The sequence below is a fragment of the Ammospiza caudacuta genome, chromosome 1 (assembly GCF_027887145.1).
Source record: "Ammospiza caudacuta isolate bAmmCau1 chromosome 1, bAmmCau1.pri, whole genome shotgun sequence".
Taxonomy (NCBI): domain Eukaryota; kingdom Metazoa; phylum Chordata; class Aves; order Passeriformes; family Passerellidae; genus Ammospiza; species Ammospiza caudacuta.
The window spans coordinates 69,642,251-69,655,182 of record NC_080593.1 but is presented as its reverse complement, the minus strand read 5'-3'; the positions used below and the strand labels follow the sequence as shown (position 1 = coordinate 69,655,182).

Below are 12,932 nucleotides of genomic sequence, written 5' to 3'. Positions count from 1 at the left end.
ACTTATATCAATGAATCTTCATTCTCTATTTTCGTTCAGAAGGTACTGATGCAAAACACGGTGTTTTTGTGGTTTTGTTCTAGTTGTTCTCCAGCATTAAAGACGGTGAAGGTTTACAGCTGTTTGAGCAAGGCCATCGCACTGCACACAAGCAGGAGTGTCACACCATGGAGGCGGTGAGGCTGGTGGAGTTCAACCTGAAGCAAGTGCTCACGAAGCTCATGACTCACATCTTTGGTGATGGTGGGTTCTTGCACCTTTTCCCCCAGATTGCTCATGCCTGTAGTCATTGGGGCTTTGGAGAAACATTTTGCTGCATAACGTAGGCAGGAGGCTTAGGGGTTGTGTTGGCAGCTGGTAATATGAAATAGCCAGATGGGTTTTTCCAAGAGGCCACGCGTTCCTCTCTGGGTTTTCCTGAATACTGATGCACACAACCCTCTGTTGACTCAGCAGGTTTTTGTGAAAATGTTTAGGTGTGCAGCGTGTCAGAGTAACGTGGTGGGCACAAATGCAGGTGGGGACGTGTGGAGACCCAGCTGCAAGCAGTGGTCTGGCAGAAGGCACAGGGTGGGTCCTGCAAGGAGAGGCAGCTCCAGCACAAAACTCTGCAGGACCCCTTCTGCTTTATCCTTGTGGGCCTCCTGTGTCCCTGGAGGGATGGAGTATGGGTGCAGCATTGCATCTGGGGTGCAGGAGAGCTTGGGTGCAGCTGAGCAGCACTCAGATCCTGCACCAGGAGCAGAGAAGGGGTGCGTGTGTCCATGTGCTGCATCCCTTGTGTGGATAAATTAAACCTTCCAGCTGAGGGCAGACTGTGTTTGCTACGTCCACATCAAGCTGAACAGTAATTGTTTTTTGGTACTTGCAGTGGAATGAGAAAGGGTAATGGATGTGTATATGAATGAAGTATTCTCTTCTCAGAAATACCTGCTTTCAGTTTCAGGAGCTGAATTTATAAATGGCCTGAGTCAAAATTGCTACATTAATGTTATTTCTTGGCAAGGAGACTGCTCTTCTGAGCTGATTCGTTTTTCTATTGAGGAAATACTGGATGGTATTAGAATGCATGAGGTATCTTGCCTACTTTCTAATGTGTTTTAAGATTTTTACTGCACTTAGAGCAGTAGTTACAAGAGTGGATTGATAATGATACCAAGTTCTAGATACGACTGCTTGAATATTTTTCTGAATTTTTCAAGTTGACTTATAGCATGCAAAACTTTTACCAGTTACTGTTCTATTCCACCTGAACAAAAATTTTGAAGTTCCTCAGCTCAAAGCCTCTTGTAGCTGTATTTTACTTAACAGTGACCTTTTGAAACATACAAAATTGGGATGAAAGTGGGTAACAGTAAAAGGATGCATTTAGATCAACCTCAGATGCTGAGGATGTTTAAAGTGAGCAATTTCTCAGAGTTATTAGTGGTATCTCAGACTGCAGTGGCATCCTTCTCTGACTGTTGACAGATACTGCACTTTAAGCTTCAGCATGTTGGCTATTACTAGTTGTCATACAGTCCACCCATTAGCTATAAAGACATTAAAATGTATTCATAAATTATTTAAAATGTACAAACTAAAGGTGATGCCACCTTGTTGGAGTTTTCTATTTCTACACCCCCAACATTTTTCCTGGAATACAAACACAAGATATAGTTTGAATTAAATTTAATATGGTTTTAAATTTAAATTTACATATGTATGTGTATATATATGTGTATTTCCCCCCTGCCCCATTCATGGAAATACAGGAATTCAAAGTATTCAAAGTTCATGTTAGGCACAAGGTATATGACATTGGTGCACTGCAACTGTCTTGAGGCACACATAAATAAATTTGTCTTTTGACAGCTGTCATCTTTTAACTAGCATTTTACTCTTTACTTTACATGGTACTCTTGATTACTTTTTGTTTCTTGACTCCTGTAAATTTTAACTTAATATTTAAAATGTGTTTAAATGTGTTGCTCTTGGAAAATTTGTTTTTCCTATATGTGGGTATTTCATAAGGCACCATGTTCTGTTAAAAGTAAAAGTTTAATTCCTTTATCCTTGGCATCATTTGTATTCTTTACAACCTGTACTGTCAGCAGAATATTGTAGTGAAGTTGCACATCTTTTCTAGCAGGGTAGCATGACCACAGCTGCAGTGGCCGAAATGTTGCATTGTCATACAGTCGACTGTTTATTATAGGCAGAGTGTTTGGATTGTAGACTGAGCCTGCTGTACATGTTAGTTGTGCATAAACTCACTTGTACCTGAAGTCCTGGACTTGGAAGCTGTGCTTCTGCAGTGCTTCTCTGGGAATTTAACAGCTCAGGTTGATGATAGATTGAGGATCTCTGCAGAAAGGTCATACCACTGACTTGCATTTTTTTTTTTTGTGTGTGTGTGTGTGTGGCGTTTTAGGTTAGTTTTTATAATATTTAATGAGACAGTTGGGCTCTACCGGCTCCTGCCACACTATTTGAACAACTCAGCATTGACAAAACAAAGTGTTTTGGAAATCACTGTGTTGTCCTGAGGAAGGTCATAGACTTCACAGAATCTGCACTTACCCTTATTACAGAATTTTGTCCTTTTATGTCTTTCTGGCTTTGCCAACAGACAAAGGAATGACAAATGTTAGAGGAGGAGGAAAGTTCTGGAGTATCCAATCAGTTGTCTTAAAAACTTGTCAATGTAAAGTAGTTCTTATGGCATTTTCTGATGGTATAACATGCCTGGTTTTGCATTCTATGAGTAACTGTCTTTCAGTTTCTTCCATTTTTCTGTCAGGAAGCTATTTCAAATACTACACCTAGACTTTTCTTAGTTTTCCTCTGTTACCTCCATAGGATGCACACTTAAAATCCACTAATTTAAGTTACACATCCATCTCCCCATACAGCTCTGCCAGTGTAGGTAGTCTGTTAGTTCTCATTTTAGTTACCTAGAAACAAGGCTGTCCAAAATTTCCGTATAAATTAGCCAGTCTTTTTCAGCTATGGTTCTTTCTCCAACCCCTCTGTAGCTTGCCAAAAGCTCTCTGCACTCTGGGAGATTCAGAAGTAGTCTTACTATATCAAATAGAAAATAATGACTGTGTGCTGATACTGTGATTTGTTGCTTTACATGAAATGGCTCAAAATTCACTGCTATCCCATATTTATTTACCCAGTTCCTAGGCACTGGTAAGGGAAGGCAGGAGAGTGAGTAATACTGTGCTTTGACTGATGGTTTTGCCACTGCTGATTCTCACTGAACAGCCACTGGATATCTTTTAAATCAAACATGTTCTGCTCATTCTCCTTCTTAATTCTCTTGTACTGAGACCTCCTTTGAGTGCATGGAGATCTATGGGTGTAATGAGTTAAAAAAAATTATAAAGGACATAATGGTCTGGCTAATAACTTCTGAAAAATGTGAGGTTTATATGGGCAGCCAGCTCCTGTCTGCTGCAAGTGTGATGAATTATCTGAAACAATGAGGTGCAGAGTACTTACAAATTGACACACACCTCAAGAGGCCACAGTTCAATACCTTCTATGCTTCCCAGCACCCTCCTTGCACCCCTCTCCTTTTTCTTCCATAACCTTGTCTCTAAAAATAATCCTCACAGCAACAAAGAGAATTTCTGGTCAGTGAAGACCATCTGTGTCTCAGGCTTTGTTGCTTCTGTGCTGTAGTGTAGTAATAGGCTGCTTTAATGTGTTTGGTTTGTTCTTTTTTCTTTTCTTTCTTTTTCAGTGCCTTTGGTCAAGCCTTTTTCATTATGAGACTCAATTAGGCTAGCACTTGTTTAGCTTAATATCTAATAACACCATTACTTTTGAGTGCAGGCTATGACCAATTCTTTACCTGGATTCAGTGTTCAGAAATAACAGTAATTATTCACTATTTCCATACTGATCTGACATATAAGTTACTGTATTGGGTTTGCATGGCAAGGTTTTGGTAGCAGGGAGGCTGCAGGGGTGGCTTCTGTGAGGAGCTGCCAGATATTTGCTCCATGTCTGACAGAGCCAGTGCCAGCCAGCTCCAGGGTGGACCCACTGCTGGCCAAAGCTGAGCCCATCAGGGATGGCATTAGCACCTCTGGGATAACTCATTTTAAAAGGGACAAGAAAAAATCCTGAACAATTTGCAGCCAGGGAGGTGCATGAGAACATGTGTGAGGAGCAGCCCTTCAGATACCTTGGTTGAGACGTAAGGTCAATGGAGAAGGAGGGAGGGGGGGTGCTCCGGGTGCCTGAGCTGAGATTCCCCTGCAGCCCATGGTGAAACAGCTGTGCCCCTCCAGCCCATGGAGGTCCATGGAGATACAGAGGTCCACCTGCAGCCCATGGAGGACCCCATGCTAGAGCAGGTAGAGTCCCAAAGAAGGCTGGAACCCTGTTGGAAGCCTGTGCCGGAGCAGGCTTCTGGCAGGACCTGTGGCCCTGTGGACAGACCCGTGCTGGAACAGGAGGTGCCTAAAGGACTGTGTGCTGTGGAAGGGTCTCATGCTGGTGCAATTAATGAAGGATTGTCTTTGGTGGAGCAGGGGAAAAGTAGCAGAGAAAATGAGGGATGAGCTGATCACAGTCCTCATTCCCCAGCCCCAGTGCTGGTGAGGAGGAGGTAGAGATTTTGGGAGTGGAGTTGAGCCTGGAAGAAGGGAGGGATGGGGGAAGTTGTTTTCAAGGTTTAGTTTCTATTTCCCATTATCCTGCTCTGATTTTATTGGTAATAAATGGAACTACTTTCCCCAAGTCAAGTCTGCTTTGCCCATGACTGTAATTGCTGGGTTATCTCTTCCTGCTCTTATCTCAACCTATGAGCCTTTCATTAAATTTTCTACCCCTGGTCCAGTTGAGGAGGGCAGTGGTAGAGCAGTTTTGCTGGGATCCTGGTGTTCAACCCAGCACAATTATGAATGGACCTCTACCCACTGGAAGGACTCTCATGAGCACTGTGAGGCTCTGAAATGAGCAGGTGTATTTATGTCTGATAACACAAATAATTTCTTTGAACAGGAAAAGTTTGTGTCTAGTGGTCAGGCCTTGATTAGATTCAGCAGTGTGCTCTTGTAAGTGCTTGTTTTAAGAGAGATATGTCTCTTGGCCTCCTAAAATTTCTAGAAAAGATCAATTTTGCCAGTATTTCATAGTCTGTATGTGAAGAAATAAACTAGGCCAAATCAGGAAAATTACATAGTACTACAGGAAGCCTAATCATCATAATCCTTTAGAGTCCTTAGTGGTTTAATTTGCTGAGTGTAAGCAATGCCCTTTACTCCTTGGGAATAAATTGAGCACCAAGACAATATTTTGTATCTAAGTAATAAATGTACCCATTTGTTCTGTGACACTCTATAGAAATGCAGTTAATGTTGCCAAAGGCTGAGCACCCTCTGCTTTTCAGTAAAGTCTTCTAGAGCCAAAAGTCTGAAAGAACACTTGAATATAAACTACAGAGGTATTCCCAATGGCCTGGATACTGTATGAATAATATAATTGTGGTATGTGGGATTAACTATTAATTTAGAGAACAGAATGAAGGTGAGAGTTGTCTCTTCATTGTGAATTTGTTTTGGTTTATTCAGAATGTTGTTTGTTTGCTTATTTGCATTTAAACCAGAAGCCTCTTAAGTACTAATATGCATTAAAATTCAAAAATAAAAAGAGCTTTAAATTCTTTTTTTACCTTTTAAAATTTATTTTAATTAAGAACAAACAGCTGAGAAATCCTTTGTTTCACAGAGCTTCATTTTTTAAGTAATAAGAGAATTAATAAGAAACAATTATCTGAATGTTGTTACTGAATGCAAACTAGTTGAATATTTAAAGTAGTTGCTGCATTTGCAAATTTTGCAAGCTAATTGAGAATATTTTATATGTGCACAGCCCAAGGATTAAAAATGCCAAGATCAGGAAATTAAAAAAAAGTTTTCTGCACACTATATTATTGTATATGCGTGACTCTTTTCATCTATGTATTTTTTTAATTGTCATGCAGGTAAAAAGGAGCAATAAAGTGATTGCTGTCACCCTACAATTGTGAATGAAACTATTGTAAATATTTCTGGTTTTCTGAGTTCTGTCTATACAATTATCAAAAAGACTTTCCATTACTCATATTCTTTCCTGAGACTGGTTTTTAAGAAATCAGAGGAAATCTAGAAGTGCCAGTCTGTTTGGTTTGAAACCTGCCTTGCCATTTCCTTTTTCATGGCATCTAGAAAAGTTTCTTGTGACTGTTAGGAAGTATTTTATGTTTTGGCCATGCATATACATCTTTGTTGTAATTTATTGTTTCAGTTTCTGTAGCTACTTTCATGTTTTCAGAAGTAATTAATGAAGATCTAGTTTTTGAGGTTACTTTAAATATTTTTATTTTAAAAACTTTTAGTATGAATCATAAAATTTCATGTTTTACATTCCTCTTATGAAACATCTCAAAAAAAATCCGAAGATCAAACCAGGAATTTTAACAGTTGCTGTCACTCACACTACCTTTGCCTTTCAAAAATGAGGTTCAGCTCTTTATTTTTGAAGCTGGATCTGCCTGGTTCTTAATGATCCTGACTCTGATTAGCATTTGGCTTAATTGAAGAGAAGATATGTTTGGAGTTAAGGCAATAGCTTAGCTTGCAGAATTTGTATTTCAGTTCTCTATCAAGTTTTTATGGTTCATGTTTCTGAGACTTCTTTCCTGACAACTAATGGTTAGAAAAAAAAAAATTAGTGAAGCAAAGCATCTGTAAATCATTAGAAGAACTAAAACTCATCAAATATAATGAGCACTTTGACAACAACTCTGCTTTAGGCAGCACTGAAGACCTTGGGAAGGAAGACCTTGTCCTCTTCTGGCTGCCCTGCTCTGAGATGCCGGGACTTTGCTTGCTCTGCACAGTGGTATCTGCAGAGGTGCTGAGCTGGGGGGCATGGTGGGGAATTGCCAAGTGGGGCTTTTCCCCTCACTTACCTACCAGGTTGAGAATGCTCTGTGCATGTGTTGCATACCTTAATAATGTACAACTCTGTGAAAATATATTTCTATTTGTGTATATTAATATCCATTTTTAACTTTCACTTTTAAACATATACAGAGAGAATAGCTCTGTATTTTAATTAAGTTTTGATGAAAAAAAATTACTTGTCTAGACAATCCATAAAATACTAAGTAAAAATTAAAGACTTAGCTAGTTTTTCCTGTGAGAAGCAGTTTGTCATTTCCTGGTGCAAAGAATAACAAAATTACTGACTTTTCCATTATCTTGGCTCATTTTTGTTCGATGCCAGGTGGTTACCAGAGTTTGACAAATGATTGATTTGGTTTCAAAGGGTGCTTGAATTGCACAAAGCATTTTTCATATTAGAAAAGACATGGTCATTTTTTTCCACAGGTTTTAAGATTTATCACCTCACACAAGTGTTTTAAATTAGTTTGTTTGCTATTTATTTTCTCTGGATTGCTGTAATTCATGTCTTTAGTTGAAGGACAAATTTTACAGATGATTGGAGGGATGGCCTTTTAAGCATACACCCTTTCATATGTATTTATTTTTTAAACACTGCTACAGGACTGCAAGTCAGATGGGTAGATTGCTACTTCCCATTTACTCACCCTTCCTTTGAGATGGAGATCAACTTCCAAGGAGAATGGATGGAGGTCCTGGGCTGTGGGGTCATGGAGCAGCAGCTTGTTAACTCAGGTACTGAAACTCCTTTACTTCATTGACATCTCTGTTAGCAAGCCCTTCCAGTGCAATCAGCTTCACAGCCTGGAATGCCCCTTCTACCCTGGTGAGCACAGGCATCTCTGCCTGGCAGCCGCCACAAATACTCCTCAGGTGGAATGCAGCCCTGCATGCTGTGATTTGGGGGTAGCAACTGAGCAAGTGACCTGAAGCCTGCCAACAGAAGGCTTGCCTTTTATTGTGTGCAGTAAGGAGACAGAGGGAAGTCAGCTTTAAAAGAGAACCTGCAAGTTCGGGTGTGCAGCATTTTTTTTTTCCCAAGAGATGTCAAGTGCGTTCTTAGTAATGATTTAAAAGTATCAATAGCAAATAACATTTGATATTCCAAATAAGTATTTTGAGTATCAAAATGCTCCTCTGTATCTAAAGCATAGAAAGAGGAATGTGATATCTTTCATATTGCTGTTTGGTCACTGGCTAAATGGTGGGTAGCTTTTTTCTTTTGTTTTATTGCTTTTCTCCTCAGGTTGGTTACTTATGAGGTTGTAAATTGCATTAAAAGCAACATCATATATTTTAATTGAAATCATTACAGAGCAATGTCACCTGACCATTTTGCTTTCTAAAACTGATACATAATTATTAAAGAAGGAGAGGAAAAATTGATTAATTTTTCTAATTACTTTTTATATGGAGAATTTTGCATGCTTGCTCTTCTGTTTACTGGGGACAGACGATTCTTAGGAAGCACAGGACAGTTTATATGTGCTTAGTGTTGTTCAGTGTCTTCCAATACTATTTATTAGGTACATGAGCCTTTTGGAATAGGATCTGTGTAATTACAGCAAGCTTTCAGATAGGCAACGTAACACTCAGTTGATTTTTTTCCCATTGGTTTGCTAAGCTGTTGTTGTATTTTCATGTGCTCTAAATTCTTCCTATTGAAGACCAAGTATGGGAACTATGAATTGCTTAATTTTGGCACCATTTACTTGGCACAGCTTGTTTTCCTCAAAGTTTGCTTGCATTTTAATGTGATCATTTTCCTTTTAGAAACATATCCTCTTCCAGAGTTTCCCCACAATGAATTAATGATTAATGCTAATGTTCTCTCAGGTTATTATCTTCATACTGTGGTAAATACAATACAGCTTCTAATCAGTCTCAGAAGTGAAAGACTTCTGTGTAATATTGTTTCCATTCGATGTAACACACCAACGTCCAGGCTTTCTGCTTCAAAAGCTTTTATGTTGCTCAACTCTTATGATTAGGATCCTCTAATGGGTGTGAAAAGAGCTAAACTGTGTCCCTAAACAATTACTGTATACATTTGTGTGAGTGTGTGAATGGATGTACATGAAACACCAGAGGTTTCTGCAGCACTTAATTTATTTTGCAGCATTCTCGTGCGTGGGCTTCCATAGCACTTTCTCACCCTTGCAATTTCACATTTTTTAAATGCTAGACCAGATCAGGATTTTCCAAGGGAGAACAGCCAGTCTCATTCTTAGTCATTCACTGGGTAATGGATACAGTCTTCTGGACCATTCAGATTTTCCATGTTAGCAGCAAACAAGGTTTCTGTTGTCTTGGTGTGTAGATGAGTAAGTATAATTTAGTAAAGGCTGCAAGTACCATCTTCATTAAAGCAAATTTAGCTATTGATTATTTTTAAGAGTTGTTTGTATTCAGGAAAATCTCCTACAACAAAAAAAAATTAAGAGCATGGTGTTATTTACTATTTTCTAATAGTTATAGTATTTTTACCAGTGATACTATTTTAAAGGAAAAACAGAAATCCTTTTACAGTGTTTTTATGAATAATTAAAAAAAATGTTCAGTACTCCAAAGATGCACTGAATTGTAAGGGATGATGTTGTTTATTCCCCTAAGGCTGATGGTGTTTAATGTCCTGGTTTTGTGTGCTTTCTTTTTCATCTTTATCCCTGAAGATGTAACTTTAACAGGAGGGCTATGTATGAATTTCAATATAAATAAAAGGGGTTTTGTTCTGGTAAATCCTGGGCAAAATACAAAAAAACTTTGCATATATTAAAAGTACTCCCAGTTTTAGGTCCATGATGAGTGTACAAGGAAATTTTGTGGTTCAGTAAAGCTAATTTCAATTAGCAGCACCAAAGGTATGTAATTCTGTACTGCAAGAGTTTGTTATCTAAGACTTGCAGAGCTGGTGTTCATTGGTAGGTGCCCAAGTTCCAAGTCTTTATGGAGTTCTACAATTCAAACCTTTGAATACAGGACATTGCTTGCTCAGAGGCTGTGATCACTTAGTGTTGCTTAGTAACTGTGAAATTGGAAGCAGTTAGGGTGTGATCCTTTGCTGATGGAAATCAATGGCAATGTTCTCAGTGCTCAGTGTTGCAGAATATGTTAGCTGAGGATGGAAGCAAGTAAACAGAACTGAAGTTTACATAAAAACCATGAAACTATAAGCCAAATAATTTAAAAATAAAACCAAACCCAAACACTCTCCCTCCCCACCCCAAAACAAACCCAAACCCACAAACAAACAGCAAAAAGAAGAGAATCCTGTAGTTTTTTTGGAAAGACTTCTCATGATGTTTTTAACACCTGAGGTATACAGTAAAATAATGTAAGGGTGGCATACCAGATGCAACCTCAAGTCCAAGGCATTGCTGTATCAGGATGAATTCCCAAGCCAGTGCGTACAGGTGAGTAGAACAGGCATGGCTGTACTGATCCTTCCCTGATACGCTCCTGCAGCTGCGTCTTTCCTGAGCTGACAGTGGTATCTTTGCTTGCAATAGTCATTGTGGAATTTTCTCCCATTCATTTGTTGAAATGTTTGAGTCCCAGTAAATGTCTGCTCTCTGCAATGTCTTAATTTGCCTAACTTGCATGAGGAATCACTTCTTTCTTGTTCTGACCAGCAACTTAGAGATACAGTTAGAGCTCTTCTGTCATGCGAGAAGAGTTAGTGAGTCTTTCTCTCTTTTTCCTTGTTTAAGCCACTCAATATTTGTTTAGATTTCAGTTGTAGGTCTTGTCACTGACTTCTTTCCAAGCCAAAGAGTGCTGGTCAGACAGTCCCTCTCTATGTGGGAGCCTATCCATATGTTGAGTCATGATCGCTCCTGCCTGCGTCTTCTCCAGACTTCTTTTTTTCCTTTTCTTATAATTTTTAATATTAATTTTGCAGTGTTGACCTTTAGTGAGCTGTGAGTTGAAAAAAAGGGAAGGTTTTGGGATGATGTCTGCTGCAGATGATGGCTTTTAATTGCTAGAGGATGTTGAAGCATCCTGGCACACAGCCAGACACTCAGCTCGGGGTGGGGGCAGCTCAGGTTAAGGTCTCATTTCCTAAAATTATGAATCATGAAGGCTGCTGTATTTAGGGTATCAGTGAGAGGAACTGGTAGAACTTTCCTGCTGTATGCAGGTTTTTCTACCTTTCACATCAGAAATTAACAGTGATATTTACAGTCTTAATAAACTGATTTTATTCATTTATGGGGTTTTTTAAATTTTATTTTTTATTGTCAGCTTAAAAGGAGTAGTGAATGGTGTAGAAATTTGGAAGAGGAAATGCCAGCTGAATTTAAGGTAGTTGTCCTAGTTTCTTGTTAATTTTGTGAGTATTTCTAATAGAGGAAAAATTGGTAACCCTGTGTAAACATCTTTATTAATACTGTTGAACAAGACAAAAGAAGTTTGTCATGAGTTCTTCACATCACTGCTTTTGTTTTAAAAGCTGGAGGATTGTTCTCTATGAAACCTGATTCTTGAAGTATAAATCTTTGCCATTTGAAATCCATGCCTTTTACAGATCAGTTGCAGGACTTCTTCCCCAAATTCAAATAATACTAGGCCCAGGGCTGCCACCTTCAGCCAAATACAAGTCTTAACATGTAGAACTTGTTTGGTTTCAATGCTGCAGTAAATAAATATTTCTTTTTACTCTTTATTTATTGAAGTTCATCAAAATTGCAATTTGAGTGGAAGTAACAACTTTCAAGTTCTTAAGTAGTACACTCCTTTTTGGTTTTGGCAATAGGATTATCAGTCTGGACAGTTCTCAATGGGCAGCAGGTTAACAGAAGAATTATGTCAATGTTACCTTGCAGGTGCAGGACTTCAAAAAAAAAATTAATATATTTTTAAATGAAATATTAGTTATGGGTGAATTAGGTTCATATATCAAGCAGCAGGAGGTATTTTGGACTAGGGGAAATCTAATCTCTTTTATCTAGCTTTTTTTTTTTCCTGCTCAGCTCTTGCCTGGTAAATTACATTAAAGTGTTTGAGCAGATGGTGCATGTGGCTTCAGTCGTGTGCTGGCCCATGTTCTGTCTGTGCTAAGAGCTCTCTGTGGGGACCTTGAAATAGTTAATGCTGTATGTGTTTGTATGGATGTAGTGTAGAAGGGTAAATATAATGAATTTAAAATACATGCCTGAAACCCTTCAAGGTGAAATTAAAGTTCCAGAGGTATTGGTGTATTGAGCATCTGGGGCCTCCCAAGAACATGAGGCAAAACTGTTGCATGGACCCAAAGCGATTTAAATCTGCTGCATAAACTTCACAGCTCTGCATCCCAAATTTCTCAGGGTCAATTTAGCTCACTGTCTGTCTCCTGTACAACCAAACTACTGTAGTACCTTGACTCTCCCAGCCCTTCCTGTGCTTACTCCCCTGAGACCACACTGAGATCATTCCAGGGTGTAATCCATCATTCCTTGTTGTGGGCTGGAACTGAAGTACACCAGAGGCTGACACACATGCACACTGCAGGCAAAGAGTGCAGCTGCCTTAGTTAAAGGGAGCTTCCCTACTGTCCTTTTAAACTCAATAGAGAATGAAAGTCTTCCAGTTGGATGGAAGCTTCCTTCAGAATGTGTGGAGCTTTTTGGATTGATCTGCTGGGCAGCCTCTTTTTATGTCTGACTGCAGGGGGAGCAAAGCCTCACAATTTAGGCAGGTACCTGAGAGTAAAGTTAATATCTCTAATGAAGATACCGTGTCTCAGATGAAATAATGTTAGTGAGAAATTAGGAAGCCTCTGGGTTTTATTGACTTCCCAAGGGTTGCCTGTTGAAGAAACTGAGGTTGAGTCCAAGCTTTATATCGCAGCTCCTGGGTCACCTTTGTCTCCCTCAATCCAAGTGATTTACATTTGCACATACGTGCATACATATGTGTGTATATGTATAAAAATAAATGCAGAATGAGACAAATAAAACAAATTGATGACCAATTAAATACAGAGTGAGGCATGTTTGCCCT

General features: G+C 39.0%; 1 protein-coding gene across 2 annotated transcripts in view; it reads left to right on the top strand.

The window, feature by feature from the left end:
- FARS2 (phenylalanyl-tRNA synthetase 2, mitochondrial) overlaps nt 1-12,932 on the top strand; it is a 228,900-nt gene that overhangs the window by 63,833 nt on the left and 152,135 nt on the right. For both annotated transcript variants that reach the window (XM_058804220.1, XM_058804226.1), the window contains 2 exons: nt 84-243; nt 7,551-7,682. In XM_058804220.1, coding sequence (XP_058660203.1) covers nt 84-243; nt 7,551-7,682 — 292 coding nt within the window. The remainder of the gene's footprint in view (nt 1-83; nt 244-7,550; nt 7,683-12,932) is intronic.